Source organism: Danio rerio, chromosome 20, assembly GCF_052040795.2.
Source record: "Danio rerio strain M-AB ecotype USA chromosome 20, GRCz13ab, whole genome shotgun sequence".
Taxonomy (NCBI): domain Eukaryota; kingdom Metazoa; phylum Chordata; class Actinopteri; order Cypriniformes; family Danionidae; genus Danio; species Danio rerio.
The window spans coordinates 30,848,750-30,871,204 of NC_141040.1; the positions used below are offsets into that span (position 1 = coordinate 30,848,750).

General features: G+C 36.6%; 1 protein-coding gene across 1 annotated transcript; it reads left to right on the forward strand.

Annotated features, from left to right (window-relative positions):
• The first annotated feature begins 1,206 nt into the window (after positions 1 to 1,206).
• On the forward strand, positions 1,207 to 12,868 carry si:dkey-177p2.6. Its single transcript, NM_001075116.2, is given in 2 exon segments — positions 1,207 to 1,664; positions 11,568 to 12,868. Coding segments are annotated over 2 exon segments (858 nt in total). The 5' UTR covers positions 1,207 to 1,512; the 3' UTR covers positions 12,274 to 12,868.
• Positions 12,869 to 22,455: the final 9,587 nt, after the last annotated feature.

Sequence of the window (22,455 nt, forward strand, 5' to 3'; positions counted from 1 at the left end):
CTAATATATAATTTAGGATAAGTAATAGAGTGAAATGTATATGACTTGTTTATAATTGAGTTCTGCATGTCTAAAAAGGTCTTCAAACTAAAATTCAGTTTTTTAAAGCGCCTTACTTTACAAAGTGATCATGCTAAATGTTGCATGCACTGCATAAGAAAAGTCTTTCTGACACAAATATATAAATTGTTAAAAATCAAGATACTTTTATGTGTAAAATTAAAACAACTGATCATGTTTCCTGAGGAATTGGGAAAAAGGTTATAGAGTTCATGCCTTTAAGTCATAATTTTGATTTTGCTAACGTTTTGCTATCTAAATTTAGGAAATGTTTGCACTTGAACAACATTTGCACTTAAAAATAATACAAAGATCTGAGAACATTCAGAGAACTTATTGATAAGTTCTTACTGTATGGCTACTTTAATCTATTAGCTTTAGGTCTTTAATCATTAAAGAGTAAAGTACAGCAAAAAATAGCGAGGGTACTCGGTCCGTTCAAGGGCAAGAAAAATATTGTCAACCATGCCTTCGCATCTAAGCGAGTAAACGTACAGTAAATCATCCACGATTCAGATCAACGTCACGGTTTTATCCTGTACATACTGCGTTCTCGCGCACGTGACGTCAGCAGATGTGACTCAGTGAACGTCAATGTTTAAATCCCTCCGCTCGCGCGCAGATATTATTAGGTTATATATCAGAAAGTGTGTATTCTCCAACCCACATAGTTGCAAGAAGGCGTTGTAATAATGTATTAGACTCAACAAAGATCAACTTTGCAAAGCATCATTTTTGGGAAATTGTTTAATAAATATAAATGTATATTATTCAGATATATAGTTTAGCTTTCCTCTAATCAGAAGGGAAATTATTGTGGTCTGCTTGTCTAAAAAAAACAAAAAAAAAATACAAACGTGCCATTACAGTGTGCCCAAGTCCCTTATCCGGCGATCCAAACGGTCACGTTTTAGGTCTGTGGGCATGTTGAAGGGACGAATCTGATGGACTGGAGAGGCGGGGGCAGAACACGCTTCCACCAATCAGGAGCAGTTACTAGGCGGGTCTGAGAACGAGTTCGACCAATCACAACAATCCCACCTGACGACCGTCAATCAGCTGAGATCTTTCCCGTTCATTCTACAGTGTAGCGACAGTTCAGCTCGTGTCGGCGGTTGAGACGCGATCCGTCGCGTAGTTTTGCGTAAAATAATGTTAAGACTTTGGACTAGAAGCTCAACACGGAGTTCAGTGACCGGTTTAAACAATCGCATGTCTTATCAGTCAAGAGAATGTAGCCGTCATTCGAGGATCCTGAGTAAATTAATTTCGTAGTTGCATACAGAGAGAGACCGTACTTTACCAAGTACGAACTGGCTAACTGGCTAATTCATTGCGCATCTCTGCGAGCTTAGCCGCGGAAGCTAGCGGCGAGCGCTCACGTTTTGCCAGAGTAGTTGGTAGTAATAAACGCTAAACAACAAAGCAACTGGTAGAGCCAAACATAATGGTATGGGTCAAAGGGATATCACAGCGTTCGAGGCGTCCATGAAAAGAAAAAAAGGAATCCCCACCGTCTCTATGTGTCGACTGGATGTGGAGTCCGCTGTTGTGAAGAAGGAAGTTGAGCCCGGCGGACGAGATGGTGCCCTTTCCTCGTCAAGGTAAAGTCTTTTTAACCTGAAACTGTTTACCGGATGATATTTAAAGAGTCGATAGTAGTATGCATTCGTCTGGGTATCGTTTAAATAATTGTATAACGTTATCTTAGCGCTGTTCAGCACTGTACCGTTTTACGTAACAACTCGAGTTTACGTTGGTGATACTTGAGCTTGTGTCGCCGTCCTCGTTAGTTTCTTCATAACAACTGCTAGCAAAGTGATTCATACTAGTTTTAGTATTAAGATCACCATGCTTGAACAAATAAAACTTTAGCACCTCGAGTTTTCCCGGTGGGTCGTGCGTGGTCTCGGTTGCGTAACGGGTCGATTTTCTACACTGATGTTTGGACTCGACTAACGTTCACTCGAAATGCGACAGTTTATAACACTTTTTTATTGAATATAATACAATAAAATTTGGATCAAATGCATTTCCTTAAACTGTTACTAAGCAAGAAATAGCGGAATTCGAAAGTGTCCGAATGCACTTAAAGAGCTTTCAGTTTTACTTAAGTTTCTTACTGAAGGATGTGTAATTATGCACAAACCTTGTAATAGTTACTTTTTTAATCGTAGTTTTAAATGCAAAACATAAACTTAAGTGTGGTTTCAGTTTAAGCAGTTTTTATCGACACCTAGTGTGTAGTTTACAGAAAAATAAACCAGCATGTGTAGTATCAGAAATGATAAAAGGTTGAATTGTTTGCCTAATGATATTACAAAGAAAAATAAAGTGTAGATTAATAGCTGCCACTAATGTTTTCCAGCAAACTTTGCTAGTTTGTAATATGTATTTGAGTGCTTGAGCCATGCTATATGTTGCAGAAACACTGCGAGCAAGTCATTGTGCACAAATCTATCCTTCTGGTGTTTCTGAGTTGTTGAAGCTTTTAGTTAACCAAGAAACTTCAAAAGCGGTCAGTTTTTTTTTTTGTTTTCGTAAAGCAAATGCCTTGTTAAAAGGTTCAGATCTTTTCACTTTAGCATTCAATTTTTTTGTAAGGAACTTATTTTTTGACCATTGCACAAGAGTTTTCTGCAAGTTTTTCAGATACATTTACCCAAACAAAATCTCTGAAATTTGAGTAAAGTGAAGTTTCCCAACTGACTCAAAGACTTGCACTACTGATGAGACAAATAACTACACAAGAGTGTGTTCACGTCTGTCAGCGTGACTAACACCCTGGCCTGAGTCACTTCGTTACTCTGTTGGAGCCGCCCAGTTACAAAGCTGCCCAAAGTAAGACATCCGGCTGGACTACCCAATGCTTCATTATTCAAGACTTAGTCAGCTAGTCAATGGCATTTGCCACCTACTCCCTCCCTCCTACTTGCAGTCAATCCACTGTTTGCTTTCATACACTCCTCATCAATCTTTCTCCTCCCGTTTTTTCTTGTTGACTAACTTTTCCTGGTGCTTCTGTTTTCTTTTGCTCATATAGACCCATTTCAGTGTGGCCATGCACATTTCCTGCTTGTTGTTAAACAAATAATTATATAATAGTAACATGGTGAAATTCAATCAAAACCTAATGCTAAAACAGCTATCATAACATTATTTATCAATATTTAGCTCCTTTTGGATTCTCGAAAGCTATAGAAATATTAAAAATGATAAAAAGGAAATACGTTGGGATCGCTGGTTTTGTTTACATCCCTCAAAATGGTCTACACACCATATTTCTTTCTCGCATAATTTTCCTGCTGTTGTCTTCATTGTGATGGCAATTTTGGTCAGACTTAGAGGAAAGATGTTTAGATGGAAAAGGGACTCAACCATGTCAGTTATGTTTACTCTCATACAAGGACTTTTCATAGCTTAGGTCAGTATATGAGTTAAAGCAACTCTTATCTTCTTTTGGGCATAGAGTGTGACTAGAGACCAATTCAATGTCGTCTCTGTCACTTTTCAGTCTTCTGTTTCATTTATTTATTTAGGTACTAACCACAGAGTGATAAAATATGAAGTCCTTATCTTTACCTTTAGTGAAACTTGAAAGCTCTTTGTGTGACACAAGGCTGCTATTCATTTATGCTTTGGTATGTTGCTGTAAAATGAAGGCAGCAACATACTTCTTACTGACACTTAGATCTTCAGCCATAATTTCATGAGAAAATAAAAATAAAAGCTAGCTTGATGTGGTCAGCCCTTTTAAATTTAATCTTAATAATTGTGCTAATTAGTCATGGGACGATAACAGTTTAAAGGTATACTGCAGTTAGGAAAAGTCAAGGTTTTAAAACGGCACATTTTCTGCTATACTATTCCTACGATATTTTTTAAAAATTTAATTTGTTTTGTTTTTTTAAACGACAGAATCTTCAGCAGAAAAGATATCCATTGATGCTGTTTTAAATTGTAAAGAAATCTGTGTTTTTAAAACTAATAAAGATAGCAGAATTCAATGATTTATTTGAGTTATTTAGCCTGACATGTTCACTGCTCTGAAATACTTTATATATATATATTTTAGAAACATTTATTGTGTTCATGGGGGAAAAAAGTTTTTCGTTTTTTACACAAACATTAAAAAAAAACATATTTTAAAGCAGTAATCACAAAACTGTGAACCGTGATGTGTTTATCCAAGGTTATTATACCACGAGAATCTTATACCAGCCCATGTCTAGTACTAATTAGATAATGTCAAGAAATAAAAAAAAATAAAGAAATTTGAACACAAAGGAAGATGTTTTAAAATTCTAAAGCAAAATTAAGTCAGGTAAAGTGATCACAAAAGATGCATATGGCCAGGTGGTGTTTTGCACAAGAATTATGAATATTAACTTGACATTCCAGAGAGTCCAGGGATTAAAAAATTAGCAGTGTCGTAATTTTTAAGTCAAAATCATTATAAAAGTGAAGCAAAGTTTGTTATTAACAGAATTAGTCAGTACATTTCCAATTAGTGATGGGACAATAATTGTTTTCAAGGGATGCTGCAGTTTGGAAATGTCGAAGCTTAAAAACCGTCAACATTTTTGTTGTACCGTTCCTGTGGTATATGTAAGATTTTATTTTTATTAATTTATTTTTTTTACGTTTTTAAGGACAACATTATCTCCAGCAGAAAATATATCCAAAGATGCTGTTTTTTCAAAGTGTCATTTTTTTATTTAGTAAATAACTAACATCTAGTTTTAGGCAGAAATTAATTACAATCTATTCATAAAAACAGCATTAAAAAACAGCATTGGTTGATCTCCGCTTTGTGTTGTATTCCCATGGTGGGACTTTCCATGGCGGGCCTCACTTCTGTGTTACCACTAGGTAAAAAAAATAAATAAATAAAAAACCTGAAGTACCATCAAGTATGAGTGCAGACATGAACTGATGCAACGCAGCATACTCGACTGCAATGCTGCCTCTTCTATGGTTCCTATTGTGTTCTCCCACTTTGATGGTCGTCTCCATAGTTGTGCTTATTGTCTTTGAGCTGCAGACTCTGTGCCACTCATGCGCCAGCCTCTCATCCACCGCTGTTGCCATGGCAAGCAGACCACAGAGGCCAGTCTAACCAGAGGGGCCCAATTTAAATCATGCCTTGTTGCTTTAAAGCTGCGATACTTTATAGAGACCAAGTCACATTCCAAGTTGTTCAGCTTGTCTTTAGAAATCTAATACTGATGCTAAAGATTCAGCCACTATGAGCTTTATCTCAGGCTTTAACACTTGATTGAACTTGGACTGGATATGAAGTCTTCCACATCATATTCTTCTGGATAATTTAGTTTTTTTCCATGGTGTCTTGCTTGCTCGCTTTCCATTTATAGCTTTCTGTTGCTGACAGAGACAGGCTGCAGACCCTCTTCCAAGCCTACGTCTACTCCTGCTGGAATTCAGCTGTGAAATCTGCAGGAATACAAAATGTCCCTTTTGAAGCCTTGTGACTGCTTTGTGGGAAAGGCACCTATTGGGCTGAGCAGGAGCGAGCCTTCGGTGCTCTGCTAGCGTAGATGGTTATATAACCGGTAGCCCCACCGTGACACACTTGAGCGCTGCAGCCCATGCATGCGCGCGCACACATTCATGCTGTTTGCTGGCATTGAAAGTGATCATTTAAAACACTTTTGACACAAATGGTGTCACAAATATGCTCTTCCTTGCTTTTTTCATTCAAGCCGTTTTCAAGGTTCATTACTGGCTGTGCTATCAATAACCTAAACTATAGTCTACATGGTGGGATGGAGACTATGCAATGAAACGCATCCGTTTTACTTGTGAACACAAGAGTTACTTCTTGGCTTCTGTAGTAGAGAAGAGCAGTCAGTGACCAGACCTGCAGGGGATTTCTGCATTCGTTTGGTGAGATGGATGATGGGGAGGGGGAGCGTACACCATAGAAAGTGCAGAGGTGAATAGACAGTCTCATATTTACAGCACTTTTCACTCCAGCCCTCCAGATCTGAGACAGCTAGCTGTCAGAGCAGTTATAGTCGGGATTCAAATCATGTGTCCACAAGCCACATTTTTGCTCTTGTTTGTACATAAATGCGAGGCCTAAACAAAACTTGAGGTTTGAGGAATATTGAGCTTTGATTGTGGGATTACACATCTTTAATAGCCTTTCTTTTTTCATTCATTCATTTTCTTTTTGGGTAAGTCCCTTTATTCATCTGGGGTTGCCACAGCAGAATGAACCGCCAACTTATCCAGCAAATGTTTTACATAGTGGATGCCCTTGCAGGTGCAACCCAGTACTGGGAATTATCCATGTACACACACTCATTCACACACATGCACTATGGCCAATTTAGTTTATTCAATTACTTCTACCACACTTGGACTTGTGGGGTAAACCAGAGCACCCAGAGGTCACCCAGGTCCAACACGGGGAGAACATGTAAACTCCACACAGAAATGCCAACTGACCCAACCGGGACGTTGTGATGGTGCTAACCACCGAGCCACTGTGTCACCCACTTTCCTTTTTCAGTTTTCAGAAATTTCTCTTGTTTAATTGTAGAAATTACTAGTCATGGCAGTCACACTGCAAAATATTTTTTTTTGGCATCAATTGTTTCAAGAAGATTTTTTCAAATGAGTTAAAATGCAAAATAAAAAGTTTCCAATAAGTGGAACGGTTCGGTGGATTTTTTTTGTCTGTTTCCACTGCTTAAAGTTAACAAAAACTAAACCGTACCATACCACATTTGAGTACCCCTCCCAAAGGGTGCCCAGCACCTTAAAGGGTCACGAAACACCAAAACACATTTTTTGAGCTTTTGACAGTCGTATATGTGTCCCACACAGCTAAAAACACTATTAGGACACATATATTTCACTAAAAAGTGTAAATTGGTTGTTTTTGCGTTATTTCAAGCAAATTCATACTTCCGGTTTGAAACGAATTTTTGAAGCTGCGTCACGATCATGACATAATAGCGTTGTATTCCAGCGTGCAGACTGGGTGTCTGTGCCAGAGTGTGTCTTATTACTTGTTACAGTGTGATGCATTAATGCATGAGTAAGGCTTGGTTCAAACCAATCAGCGCGCTCTATTGTGCAACTTCATTAATATTCATTACGGTCACAGTGTTTAGACGGCAGAGACGCCACATTGTTTTGGCAAAACTAGCGTGAAGTGTTGCTTTTATAGTTTGCTGCAGTTAAGTTTCGTTTTCATTTTCTCTCTGTGAGAGCTCAGAGTCACGTGTGGATTAACAGTGTACGCGACGCTCAACAACAATAACTTACGTGTCTAAGGAGGAACAATGTTTACCTGAGAGCTGTTCTCATCTGCAAACGCTGAGATCCGGATTCGCTTGTAGTCTTCTCTTCATAAAGACGCGGCTCTAGTTGTTGTTGATTGTCCTGTCTCTACAGATTTGGTAAGTGAGCGACCAGTGCTCCTTGTTTATTCAGTTTGTTCGTATCTAACAAACTATTGCACCGAGGGTAAACATGTTAGCACCACAACCAAACTTTAACCTCGTGTAGGGTTTTTAAAGCATTTAGTGACCGGAATAACACACGCGGCTTTCTGACACTACCTGCCATGTGCATCTAAGTTTCCGGGAATGCTGAGTTTTTCTTTCTTTTATTCGCCGTGCGGTATCAAACATTGCATGAAAAATACACGCTTAGAGCAGATCCTCAAATCAAATATCTCGTTTGTCGCGAGGGGCATGAATGAATTTCCTGAATGAAAGAGCCAAACTGCAGTTAAAGTCCACCATTTAATAATTTAGCAAATAATTCGACTACAGGTGTCCATGTAGGTTAAACACCATCACTTTCTCCTGTGTGTGTGAATTTTGACTCTGAAACTCGCGCGTGCCCAAATAGACACTCCCACACCATCCCACTTTTCTTCCTCCGACACTCCCCCCTAAACAGAGCTGGACACGCCCACTTTTCTGACTTTTTCCAAAGTAGAGGTGTGAAAACACCCTGCTGAAACGAGGGGGTTTCATGACCCTTTAAAATGGTTTCAAAGTCTGGAGCTAGACTCACAGCCAAATGCTACTGGATCACAGAAAATCATGTCCATTGTGTTCAACAAAACAGGAGAACGAAAAGCAATAAAGTGCCGTTTTTTTTTATGTGTACTCACTGCAGCCTGTATACTAGACCAGGTTCGATATGTAGTGGACTTGCTCACAAGCGGTTGTTGCTAGAAATGCTAATTTAGCATTTTAAATAGCCTCTATTATGCATTATAAAAGTCATATTTTGAGTTTGGGGGTGAAAATCTGAAAAATAAAAGGAACAAAAACAGCACAAGGTTGGCTAGACAGTGATATTGTTGTAAAATTGAACTTTAACCATTTATTCCCCACAGCCGCATAGCCATCTCACAGTAATAAGTGTTTAGTGGATGATCAATCCCATCCCATGCATTCTGCTAGTTATTGAAGGCCTCATATTTGGCAATGTTTTGCAACACCATTGATGCAAAAAGGCACAAGATTTTAACCCAAGACAAATCAACTTTTTTAAAGTTTTTTTTTTTTTTTTTAAATCAATAGTTTTAAACGCTGTGTAATATCAGATTTAAACCTCAGCTAGATGTTTTCCAAAACCCATAAAAGGAGCTCTTTAATTACTAAATTACCCAATACTTGTGTTATTAGCCAAATCTTACAATTAAATTACGCCTACCCAAACCCTAAACCCAACTATCAGAGCAGCATGGGCCTTACTCAAGTGGGCGTTACAATGTCCGCTATGTGTTGGACCTGATTCAGCATTTCATAGTGCTATAGGCTGCAGTGAGGACATCATGCCATTTTTAAATACACAGCCGAGACATTACATAGTTATAATAAATATAATAATAAGCCATAGTCACCCTGAGCTCAAATAAACAGTGTTGTCTTCTTGTGACAAACAACCACGTGCCAAAAAGAAGAACAGAATCTGTTGTGTGTCCTATTGTTGCTTACAAAGCAGTCTAAAAGCATATAGAAAGTGTGAGTGGTTTTGCTTTTTCTCTGATCTCTATTAGTGTTCACCACTTGTCTGTATTTGAAATAATTTCTTCTAAATAAACATTAGTATTGCAGTAAATGAAATGAAATTCAGAAATTCATTTTGCAGATTTAGTAATTCTAGAAGTTTTTGCAATGCATAACTAGACTAGATTAATGTCATTGAACAAAAGATTTCATCTTTTTACCCACAAAATAAAATGTAATTTCCCTAAATATAAAAATGTTTATGTATTATACTAATTGATATTAATAATTATTAGGAGGAGCAGTAATCCACAACGAATACTATTTAGGAATACTGTTTCACTGCAATACGTACCTTAAAAACAGCTTATGTACAAATGTAAATGCTTTGTCAATACACTTGTATTGGTAAGTTTGAAGTGTTCCAATTCATTTAATTTTTTTATCTATTAAAGTGTCTGTCACAAAAGTTAGCATGGATACTATTATTACAATGATTATAAAACTGCCTAAACAGTGAAAAAAAGTTCATTTTTAAGCCTTTTACGTTTTTTATTTTATGCCAGAAAACTTATTTATAAACCGATTATGAAATGTTCTTTGCGATATAAAAAGTTTTAACAGTATTAGTAGTACAAGTTGCAAAACAACTTCTTAAACAATTATGTACCTTTTTTAGTTAGTCATGAGAGAAAAGATGAAATGTCATTGCAAGGGGAGAGAATGCGACGGCACAAAAAAGTGCATATAATTTTATTTAAAATACTGCAATCCCTCATAATAAAATAAGAATGATCTGCTTTGATTTCATGTTCATTTTGATGAATCTGTAAACCCGTCTAAAATGGTTCCTTGATGTCAATATTTTTTTAGGGGGGAACTTTTTTTTTTTTAAGAGTATCAGACTTGTCACGCATATGATGGAAGGCTGTGGAGAGCTGCAGCGATAAGCATTGTGCTCTTGTGCTGCATATCCTCCTCCGCTGTGTGAAGGGAGCGCTAATGAAGCATGAGCTTATTCTCAAGTGTACTGCAGTCGCAAGCAGGAGGAGCTTCAGCTAATGCATCCACCGCTCAGGAAGCCCCGCTCTGGGAGGGGGAGAAAGAGCTGTGTCAGGTTAAAGCTCCACGTTATCAGTCATGTATCAGATAACTTTCAAGGCGAAAGTGATCGTCAAGAATAGAGTGCAGCAATCGTCTGTGCATGGATGACAGTCACTGTGCAGTTTTATTCACAGTTGGTTTATTGCATGGTAAGGTAATAAATGGAGCAAACCACACGTTGGGTTTTGCATGAAACAGCTTAATATTCAAGTGATCCAGCCCATGCATGGTCTTTAAATATCAGATCATTGTGCCCAGTTTATCAAAAGGCATGTTTTTTTTGTTTTGGTTTCAAAATGTTGTGGTATGACTTTACAAAAACTTTTTTCCTTGAACAACTTTCTTTTAAAAAAAAATGTATATTTAAAAACCTCTTTTTAAAAATTGCTTTTTTGAATGGTTAATAATTTACAGTTTTTTTTTAGTTGAGCAACTATTCAAGCATATGATGTACATGTATAATTACTAATTACTTGATTACACCACATATGGGGCTGCACGATTAATCGAAAAAAGATCACAATCTCGATTCAACCCTACACACAATCTTAATTCTACTTTTCTACGATTAGCCACTTATATTTTCAAGGTCAGTAGAGGAGCGTAAAGGCGGTCGCACAAGTCTTCACAATTGTTTTATATACATTGCTTAGCATCATGGACACCTCCATATGGTGTCGAAAGTGTCACACACTGTATAATACACCCAAAAATGACATTTCTCTCTTAATGTAATGACGTATTCATGGCCACAAAATCACATATAAGCTGATGCACTGTTTACTACTGCGAGGACGTGCACAAAATGTAGTTTTTTAACCAACAGTAGACCTAAACATAGGCCTAATATCATTATTGTTGTATTACAATGTGTTTGAGAATAATAATGGCCTACTCATTTTAATCTTTATTTAACATCTACAGAATCATGAGAAAATCGTGATCTTGATTTTAAGCAAAAAAAAATCATGATTCTCATTTTAGCCAGTATTGTGCGGCACTAACCACAAGTCATTGGAATTAAAATCTTTTTAAAGATATAAAGATGCTCCCAAACCTTGCAAAATACAGAACAATGTTTGTTTTCAAACAAGTTTTTAAAAACAAATGTTCTTCCGTTAATTGTTCATTGTCACTGACCCACTTATTGGATTTGTTTTGTACATTTCAGAGATATAGAGGCTTGTGCAATGTCGCAAATAAACTTTAGTGTTGCTATAAACACTGTCTGTGCCTCTTATTTGTTTTTGGGAGCAGTATAACGTTGGATAAGGCTTAAAGTTAAAACAACTTTCATGCAACATGATGTTTTATTTCACCTCTAGTTAAAACAGTGAGGGAAATATTTCTGTCCTGTGTTTTTGAACTTTTTTTTGTTTGTTTGTTTGTCTTCCTCTATAGATATCTGTTGGGCCGGGGGGTAAAGCGTAAGCTGAGCACATGTGAAGACCCAGCCCAGGACTTGCCATATCCTCAGCAGAGGCAGCTGGTGCTGGACTTGTGTCTAGACAAACTACAAAGCTGCCAGCGGCGAGCGGAACCCAGCCTGCACCGTTCGGTCCTCCTGGCCAACACTCTCCGCCAGATTCAGCAGGAGATGAGACAGGAGGGGGAAACCTGTTTGCCACCAGCCGTACTCGGGCCCTCTCTTCCTCACATCCAGACCCCACGCCACGTCCCAGAGCTGCCACCCGTGCCCTTAGACTGTCCTGCACCTCTAACCGGTGCACTGTCCCCTTCATTTCCCCTTATGACAGCTGATGAAGAGGAGATCCAGTTGGGTGGCACTGAAAATGAGACTCTTCTGCCATCCCTCGCTGGTGAAGACAACACAAAGTCGTCAGATTTGCTTTTTGGCTCATTTGAGATTACAAACTCCACCAGCTACTTAACAGACTTGCCATTAGATGACATCTTTGAGGACATCGACACGTCCATGTATGACTCCTCTGACATTTCTGTTCTCGCGGTTCCTGCACAGAGAAGCGGCGGGGTAGACGATGGCCTCAAGAGCCTTTCCAGCTGCAGCTCCAACAGCAGCTTACAGCTCTGTCTCACAGACCTCAACGACCTGGACCACATCATGGAGATCTTGGTGCGCTCCTGAGCTCCAGCTCGCACCACAGTGTCCTCGTTCAGCCATCTTGATGTTTTCTATGGGAAATGAGTAATACGATGTGTTTTTCTTTTTTAAAAAACAAATATTTTATCTATTTTTATACAAAGGACTGATATATTTATATAAATATATATAAGAAATGGAAAAACTGCCTGACACACTCTCACTGTAGGATAAATGCACATTTTTAAGACTCTTCAGATGGTCAAGCTGACGCTGCCATCCTTCATATTTAAGCAAATCAAGACATGAATATGCAGGGACTTTGGAATCAAAAACAAAGTATTACCATTGACACTTATTTATAATGGACTCAGATGTATTTAAAAGGAGGATGGCATTGAAGGAAAGTGGACAGGGATGGACACTTCGTAGCTTTTGATGAGCTAAATGACTTTTTTTGGTGATCTCCACTGTATTCTGAAGCATTACATTTACTGTCAGTAATTACGATTATCAGATCATGTCATGTACATGCAGCACTCACACTACCTCTCAAGATACCAAGAGCTCTTTCTCTATACAAAGACTGTCATTGTTACAACTATATTGTAATGGTTTCTCTCCAGTAACTTTCAAAAAACAAAACAAAAAACGCTGATTGTTTTATAAACGGGAAAGCCTCTCCTCAAGTGGTAGAACTCAGTCCAAAGCTATAGCTGTAGAAGAAACGCTTTTTTCTCGATCTTTCTATTTAAAAACGTTCTTTCCGCAACATTTCTGATTCGTTTGGTTTCAGAATGATCTGTCGCTTGTGTAAAAAAAAAAAAAAAAAAGTGATATATTTTTTCGAAACGCTTGGAATTAAATGCTATTTCTACTTCTCACGTACATGATTGTCAGACACACAGCCACCGTCGAATCCCTCGTATGAACATAGTGCCTACAATGGAGAATGAAGACTGCCGACGATGAACTGCACACTGTGGACCTGCACATAGACTTGCCTGGGTTTCCTGCTCTACGCCCCACATGGGTCGTTTGCCGCTTTTCGAGCACTCAGCACGATTCTCTGTCCTCTAAAAAAAGCCATTACCCAAATGTGGGTCCACATCTTCTTTCTACTGTCCTTCATTTTGATCTACACTGCAAAATGCTGTTGTTGGATGTCTATGGATGCCTCTCCCAAGACCACAGTTTATTTTGAATGTCCAAGCTTGCGTCTCGCCTGCTTACTTTTCATGAGTTTAAGGCCTGTAATAACTTGGGTTGTTAGACACTGCTGAAACACAAAATGCTAAGAGTGTTCATTTTTGAGCTGTATTGAACATCAAGTTGCTGCAATTGTATTCGTAAAGAGCCACGAGCTGCGTTCTGCATGAAGACAGAGCAGAGACAAGGGGGAGGGGAAGAACTAGAGAGCGAGATTAAGGGGGGGAGTTAAAGCAAACAGCTCCTGTCACGTGGAGAGCCCTGCTAGTGCTGAACACTACATTGAGAGTTTGACAACAGCTGGTGTGTGTACGCTCGCATTGGTGCACTCTCAACAAGCCCCGCCCTCAGCAAGGCCCAAGGGGCTCCGTGCTCCTCCCGACCAATCGTTTTGATTCAAGGGAGGAGCTTTGCTCTCTGCCTGCTTCATGTTGAATAGAATAACAAGTGGAAGCTGTTTGCTCATGGTGGAGTGTCCTAAGACCAGGCATATCCAAACTCTGTCCTGGAGGGCCAATGTCCTGCAGAGTTTAGTTCCAACCCCAATCAGACACACCTGAACTAGCTAATCAAGCTGTTTTTAGGTTTACTAGAAACTTCCAGGAAGGAGTGTTGAATGAATTTAGAGCTAAACTATGTAGGATGCTGGCCCTCCAGGACCGAGTTTGGACACCCCTGCTTTAGACAGACGTTTACTGACTTGATAGTCTGAATTTGAGTTCATTTTTAGACATTCCAACTGAATAACAATGAGATATATATTTAATTATAATTTATGTATAATTTAATATATGATTTTACATTAAAATACTAATTACAAAGTTCTAAGGGGGCTGTAGGGAAGGGCTTTTTGTTATTTGGTAGAAACTGACTTGCTCGTTCCCCTTTTAACTCAGGCTCTCAGATGCCCCGCCCCGCCTTCTTCCCCTCACAAGACACAGAAAGCCAGACTCTTGTGAAGTTTACACTCAGATTTTAGGAAAACATGCTTGCGAAACCAGAGAAAGTGAAGGGTGAGACCCTCGGCGTTCCAACAGCAGCCGGCTTTTAATGCTGAGAGCTGTGGATCTGATGAGTGTGTAGCTTTTTAAGCTTTGTAAGCTTGATCAGTTTGTTTCTTTTGCTTTTTATTTGTGTTGTTTGTGTATATATATATATTTGTATTTATACTTTTTGTTGTGTTTGGATGTTATTTTTTCTTTGTTGTTGTTGACTGAAGATCATGAGATATTATATTGCTTTTATTTAAGAGTGAAATATGATCTGTAGACTTTGGTCTTCAGGAGGGTGTTATTTGTTTTTTTGAAGTGTGTGATTTGTACTTCACCTCCTCCTCTTCTTCTTAGTAATAATGTGTACATAGATGATGCAGAATTATCAAGAGATGTTTTATCATTGAAATTATTTGTAAAGGTTTTAATCTGTGCTGTTTATGAACCGAATGGGATCTTCTTCATGGTGTGTTCACTTCTCTTTGGACCAGGCAGTAATTTAGGCAGCTTTTTGTTTTGTTAAAGAGGTTGAATACATCAAGGGGTTTTTGCAATTCTCATCCTCTTTTAAATGTAACGTCTCCTGCTGCTTGATTCTCTTTTTGTTCCACGATAATCCACCCCAAGATTTTTTTAAACTAATGTTCATTATGATTCAGCCTGTTCATGGATTTTAGAAATGCACAGAGCAGCAATGAAAAGTGGTTTACATTTACATTGTAAACTTGTGAACAACTTTACTCCAATAACGTACGGTATGTTTGATGTACCGGTTGCACAGAGAATAGCGTAAGCAGCACGGGTTTTATTCTCATGGTCCTCAAATTTGCTTGGTTGTACGGCACAAAATAGCAAGCTTTAAACATCACTTCATCTTGTTAATTTGGCAATTTTTAAGCAAATTTTATTTTAATTATCCTGATGAAATTGTAATATCAGAAACCTCAATGTCACTTTCGTCCCAAGTGCAATATGAAAATATGAACATAAAGCGCTGTCTTGCCTAATTGCAAATGACACTATGTAGTGAGCCTATATAACTTTGAATGAGTACATGGCTAGATGTTTGTTTTGCTATTATTGACCTTTCCTTCTCCCAGAAACTGTTCCTGTTGCTCTGTTTTTGACCAGAGATTCGATGAGGTCTGTAAATAATAAAGCATTTTCTTTTGCAGTCATATTCTATGCAATACATTGTAGCAGGTCAGTATGTCAAATAAAAGAAAAATGGAAATAGAAAGGATTTCTGTGTTTATTTACTATCTAAAGCAAGTCAAGCTTACGTTTATGGTAAAAAGAAGGACGGACTGTAATGGAGAAGGCAGTGAAAAATATACCAAAGATACAGTTTAAGTCAGAAATATGAAACCCCCCGAATTATTATCCCGTTTATTCCACCCCAAGTTTCTATTTAACGGAGAGATTTTTTTCCAACACATTTCTAAATATATTGGTTTTAATAACTCATTTCTAATAACTGATTTATTTTATCTTTTTCATGATGACAGTAAATAATATTTGACTAGATATTTTTCAAGATCTTTTATACAGCTTAGTGACATTTAAAGGTTTAACTAGGTTAATTAGGTTAACTAGGCAGGTTAGGGTAATTAGGCAAGTTATTGTATAACGATGGTTTGTTCTGTAGGCTATTGAAAAAAATATACTGCTTAAAGGGGCTAAGAATTTTGACCTTAAAAGGGTTTTTACAAATTTAAAACTGCTTTTATTCCAGCCAAAATAAAACAAATTTAACAAAGACTTAAAATAAAACAAAGACTTTCTCCAGAAAAAAAAATATGATCCGACATACTGTGAAAAGTTCCTTGCTTTGTCAAACTTCATTTGGAAAATATGTTAACTAGAAAAAAACATTTAAATAATTCTGATTTGAACTGTAGATCTTGGACATACTTTGCAATATTAGACGCTTTATACCTATACCCTGCCCCTGCTTTTTTATGTCATTTTGGCAACATATAAAGGGCAAAACTGGTACAAGGGCTGCTCTGTATTTTAATGTGATGAAAATATTTTAAAAGTAGGAGTTTACCTCATAGGCTTTACAGCAGAGAGCGTGAATGATGAAAGCTATTACCCAAAGCCACTGGCTTGTGTACAGGCTGGCCCATGGCATCAATGCAGAGACTCGGCTGTCACTGGTCCTACGAGTTAATACGAAAGTTACTGTTTGACAACTGTTTAACATTCGTAAAATAAACTAGAACATTTTATATATTTTTTTTATTTTTTTTAAATCCAATTTGTAATGGAAAACACCAACCGTTTTCTTCATGTTCATTGAATTAGACAAACATTCTGGTGTTTTACGTTGTCATCAAATTTTGAACATATTCACTCTTTATTTATTTGTTGTGTTCCTAAATACAAACATTAATAATAAAAAAACGTTTTATACACTATATTTTCTTGAATATTTAGGCCTAACCTAAAATAAAAAGTTAGTGTTCAAAGTCGTGATACAAAGCAAAACAGCCTCAAATAAACTGCAATGTCTCAGTGATTTTGTACCCTGATGTATCACATATAGCCTGAATTCAAAAGTGTTGTTTGCTTTGTTTTTCAATCTACTTGTTTAGCATTTGAATTGGAGGCCGTCAGCACTTGGATCAAGTTCCTTTTAACAAACAGATCCATTAATAATGCAACAACATGTATGAACAAATCTGCTGACCTCAGAGAGTCCCAGACATCTTTCTCTTTTATGTCTTTCTCAAACAATAGGCTGATTTAAAGAAGTTATTGAAAATGGCATTTTCTTCCCCTCAGACTTTGGTTTCGGTGGGCAGAGGTAGGGCCAACCTCACTGCAGTTTATATAAAGGAGGAAAACAAACCATAAACAAAAATATATTATAAATTATATTAAAATATTGTTTTCATATAGTGTAATTTTTGTAAAAATGATTTAAGAAAAAAGACAAAATAAATATATATAGTTTTTAAAAAGTAATTGTCTTGTTTCATTACAATTATACAAAAAAATTTTTTTTTTTAAATTTAATTTAATTTTTAATGATTAGCCTGTTCATTCATTTACAACCTTCCCGATGTGGCCTACTGACTGTATCAACGCTATTTTATGTAATGACTTTACATAATATTTGATGTTGCATACAAAGCAAAACTATGCATTTTTTTCCTGTTGAGCTGGTCTGACCGAGTGCATGAGATGCTCACCTGTCATTTTCCTCTCAATAATTCATTTGATTTTCTATGTTGGTTGGGGAAGAAGGTTTGATCAGGTTGTACTTATTTACACCATCAGTTATTTCTTCTTGCTCTTCATCTATAATTTACTCCATGCATTTCAAATGATTATCATTTTTATACAACATATTACTATCAAACAAGGGTATTATAATGTATCAACCATAAACAGCCTTCCAGACAACACTTTTCTGATATTAACCAGATGTTTACTTCAAACGTAGTCGAAGAAGCCTAAAGAAGGTATAAAATATCTCACATTTTATGACTGTCGGAATGGGTTAATGACCGTCAAAGCCTCAAAGGCTAAAAACTGCAAATCCGCTGCATTTCCTTACACAACAGCATGTTATTGAAGTCCGGAAGATCAAGATCAGACTCTTTATTACAGCACCACCTGCTGGTCACATTACGAACTGTCGAATAAAATACAAATTACTCTAAAATTATTACAGACTCTACTTTGTCAGAGGGCTGCTTTCTATACTTGTTTAAAGATTTTTTTTTTACAAATAATTTATTAATTGATTACTTCAAAACAAGAATTACATTCAGCTTAATAAGTCAAATATTTAGTTTTAAGTGTTACTACAGAACATTTGTTTAACATATATATGTTTTATTAAAAGAAATAGAAACATTTTTGTTTATAACATTTATATATATATATATATATATATATATATATATATATATATATATATATATATATATATATATATATATATATATATATATATATATATATAAATATAAGTGGGTGCTGCACTCTGGTGGCTGAGTAGAGAGACCCCCCCCCTCATGATTGTGTGTGACACGATAAATGTGTGTATAAATATACACATTACAATACATTATAAATATATATATATTGATCAAAAGTTTGGTTGTTTATATTTAAAAAGAAATATTCTGTTCATCAAGGTGGCATTTATTAGATGTAAAAGAAATGTTAAATTAAATGTTTAAATAACTGCTTTATTATTAAAAATCAATGAAATATCAATGAGTGAATGAAACATCAACATCTTAAAAATCAATGAAATAAATGATTAAACAAACGATAACTACTTTTGAAGAGTTATTTTATAGGGCAATACATTTCGCAATTTTAATTTAATAGTTTTTATAAAGTTATTGATGAAATAAAAGCACCCTTGGTTAGCAGGAGAAGCTTATTTTAAAACAATAAAAAATCTTACTGACCCTAAACTTTTGACCTGTAGTGCATATAGGTCACTGGTTCGAACCGGCTCAGTTGGCGTTTCTGTGTGGAGTTTGCATGTTCTCCCTGCCTTCGCGTGGGTTTCCTCCGGGTGCTCCGCTGTCCCCCACAGTCCAAAGACATGCGGTACAGGTCAATTGGGGAGGCTAAATTGTCCGTAGTGTGTGTATGTGTAGATGTGTCCCAGAGATGGGTTGCGGTCGGAAGGACATCCGCTGAAAAACTTGCTGGATAAGTTGGCGGTTCATTCCTCTGTGGCGACCCCGGATTAATAAAGGGACCAAGCCGACAAGAAAAAGAATGAATGCATATAGAACATTACAGCAAGGTTTCAGTATTACAGGCCTCATTCAGAGCAAAAAGCCTAAAATTCTGATATTTATTTTTGAGATTAATCTTGAGATTATAAATAAATACCTTAAATAACTTTATGCTATAAAATATATACAATTAAAGGCAGATTTATTAGCCCCCCTTTGAATTTTTTTTTTTAATTTCCCAAATGATGTTTAACAGAGCAAGGAAATTTTCACAGTATGTCTGATAATATTTTTTCTTCTGAAAAGTCTTTTTCGTTTTATTTTGGCTAGAATAAAAGAAGTTTTTTAAGTCAGAACAAACCATACAATAACTTGGCTAATTACCCTGCCTAGTTCACCTAATTAACCTACTTAAGCATTGAAATGTCACTTTAAGCTGTATAGAAGTGTCTTGAAAAATATATAGTCAAATATTATTTACTATCATAATGGAAAAGATAAAATAAATCAGTTATTAGAAATGAGCTTTTAAAACTATTATGTTTAGAATTGAAAAAAAATCTACATTAAACAGAAATTGGGGAGAAATATGGTGGGGCTAATAATTCTGACTTTAACTGTATGTGTGGTAATTTACTACAAGTTGATTTAAGTGAATAAATATTAGTGATTTACATAATGATTAATGCTTAAAGATTAGTTGAGCTCATATTCAGATAGTTTTCATATTCTACAGTTTGGGTGCATGACATGACATCTTGAGGTATTAGCCTATTATAAACTTGTGTCGGCTAAAACTCATTGAATGATATTCTCGGTTGCACTACATGTTCAGTAATCGTTTTTGATGAGGAGTCAAGTTGTCAGTGATGTTGAACGGTCATATTTCGGCTGTGAGTTTTTTAAAAGAGGTAATGGATCTCTTGCTTAGGTGGTCTGCGGGGTTCTCGCTTCTAGAGGAGGCAGGCACTTTTTTCCAGGGGTTTCAGTACAGCGTAACCGCTACTACGTCATCGGGTGGGCGTGGCCTATCTGTGAATTTGCATAGGTCACGGATCATGCGCAGATTGTGAAAACAGCCGTTTTGATTCAGATACCTGTACGTATTCGCAGGGGTTTCGTGTCCAATACCTTTTATATGCAGTACAAAATAGCTGTCCTGATTGCAGGTGTTTCATGTGAAGTCAGTGTATGTTATATTAAACAAATTAACTTAAGATACCTCTCAGATTACATTAATACTGTTATAACTTAAGATACCTGTCCCGATCCCACGGCTTTTGTGTCAAATACTTTATATATCATATACAGTAGCATCAGATACCTGTCCTGATGCCAGGGGTTTCATGTATAATTACTTTTATATTAGTTACCATCAGATACGTGTCCTGATCCCAGGTGTTTCATGTATGATCACTTTTATATACAGTAACATCAGATACCTGTCCTGATCTCAGGGGTTTCATGTATGATCACTTTTATATACAGTAACATCAGATACCTGTCCTGATCTCAGGGGTTTCATGTATGATCACTTTTATATACAGTAACATCAAATACCTGTCCTGATCGCAGGTGTTTCATGTATGATCACTTTTATATTATATACAGTAACATCAGATACCTGTCCTGATACCAGGGGTTTCATGTATGATCACTTTTATATACAGTAACATCAGATACCTGTCCTGATCTCAGGGGTTTCATGTATGATCACTTTTATATACAGTAACATCAGATACCTGTCCTGATCTCAGGGGTTTCATGTATGATCACTTTTATATACAGTAACATCAGATACCTGTCCTGATCTCAGGGGTTTCATGTATGATCACTTTTATATACAGTAACATCAAATACCTGTCCTGATCGCAGGTGTTTCATGTATGATCACTTTTATATTATATACAGTAACATCAGATACCTGTCCTGATCCCAGGGGTTTCATGTATGATCACTTTTATATACAGTAACATCAGATACCTGTCCTGATACCAGGGGTTTCATGTATGATCACTTTTATATACAGTAACATCAGATACCTGTCCTGATCCCAGGGGTTCCTTGTATGATCACTTTTATATACAGTAACATCAGATACCTGTCCTGATCTCAGGGGTTCCTTGTATGATCACTTTTATATACAGTAACATCAGATACCTGTCCTGATCTCAGGGGTTTCATGTATGATCACTTTTATATACAGTAACATCAAATACCTGTCCTGATCGCAGGTGTTTCATGTATGATCACTTTTATATTATATACAGTAACATCAGATACCTGTCCTGATCCCAGGGGTTTCATGTATGATCACTTTTATATACAGTAACATCAGATACCTGTCCTGATACCAGGGGTTTCATGTATGATCACTTTTATATACAGTAACATCAGATACCTGTCCTGATCCCAGGTGTTTCATGTATGATCACTTTTATATTAGTTAACATCAGATACCTGTCCTGATCCCAGGTGTTACATGTATGATCACTTTTATATTATATACAGTAACATCAGATACCTGTCCTGATCTCAGGGGTTTCATGTATGATCACTTTTATATTATATACAGTAACATCAGATACCTGTCCTGATCCCAGGTGTTTCATGTATGATCACTTTTATATTATATACAGTAACATCAGATACCTGTCTTGATCCCAGGGGTTTCATGTATGATCACTTTTATATTATTTAACATCAGATACCTGTCCTGATCCCAGGTGTTTCATGTATGATCACTTTTATATTAGTTAACATCAGATACCTGTCCTGATCCCAGGTGTTTCATGTATGATCACTTTTATATGTATTAACATCAAATACCTGTCCTGATCCCAGGGGTTTCATGTATGATCACTTTTATATTATATACAGTAACATCAGATACCTGTCCTGATCCCAGGGGTTTCATGTATGATCACTTTTATATTATATACAGTAACATCAGATACCTGTCCTGATCTCAGGGGTTTCATGTATGATCACTTTTATATTATATACAGTAACATCAGATACCTGTCCTGATCTCAGGGGTTTCATGTATGATCACTTTTATATTAGTTAACATCAGATACCTGTCCTGATCCCAGGTGTTTTGTGTATGATGACTTTAAATAAAAATAGAAAATAAATATGAGTTATGTTAGTTAACTAAGATCGAGAAAGAAAAATTAACCACGATTTATTACAGAAAATGTGGTATTTATTTGTTTAAACATGACTGAATACCATATTTTAAACTACAAAAACACAGTTAATCTTACCACAACCATTATTATTTGGTTTAAAATGGAAGTACAAAAGCC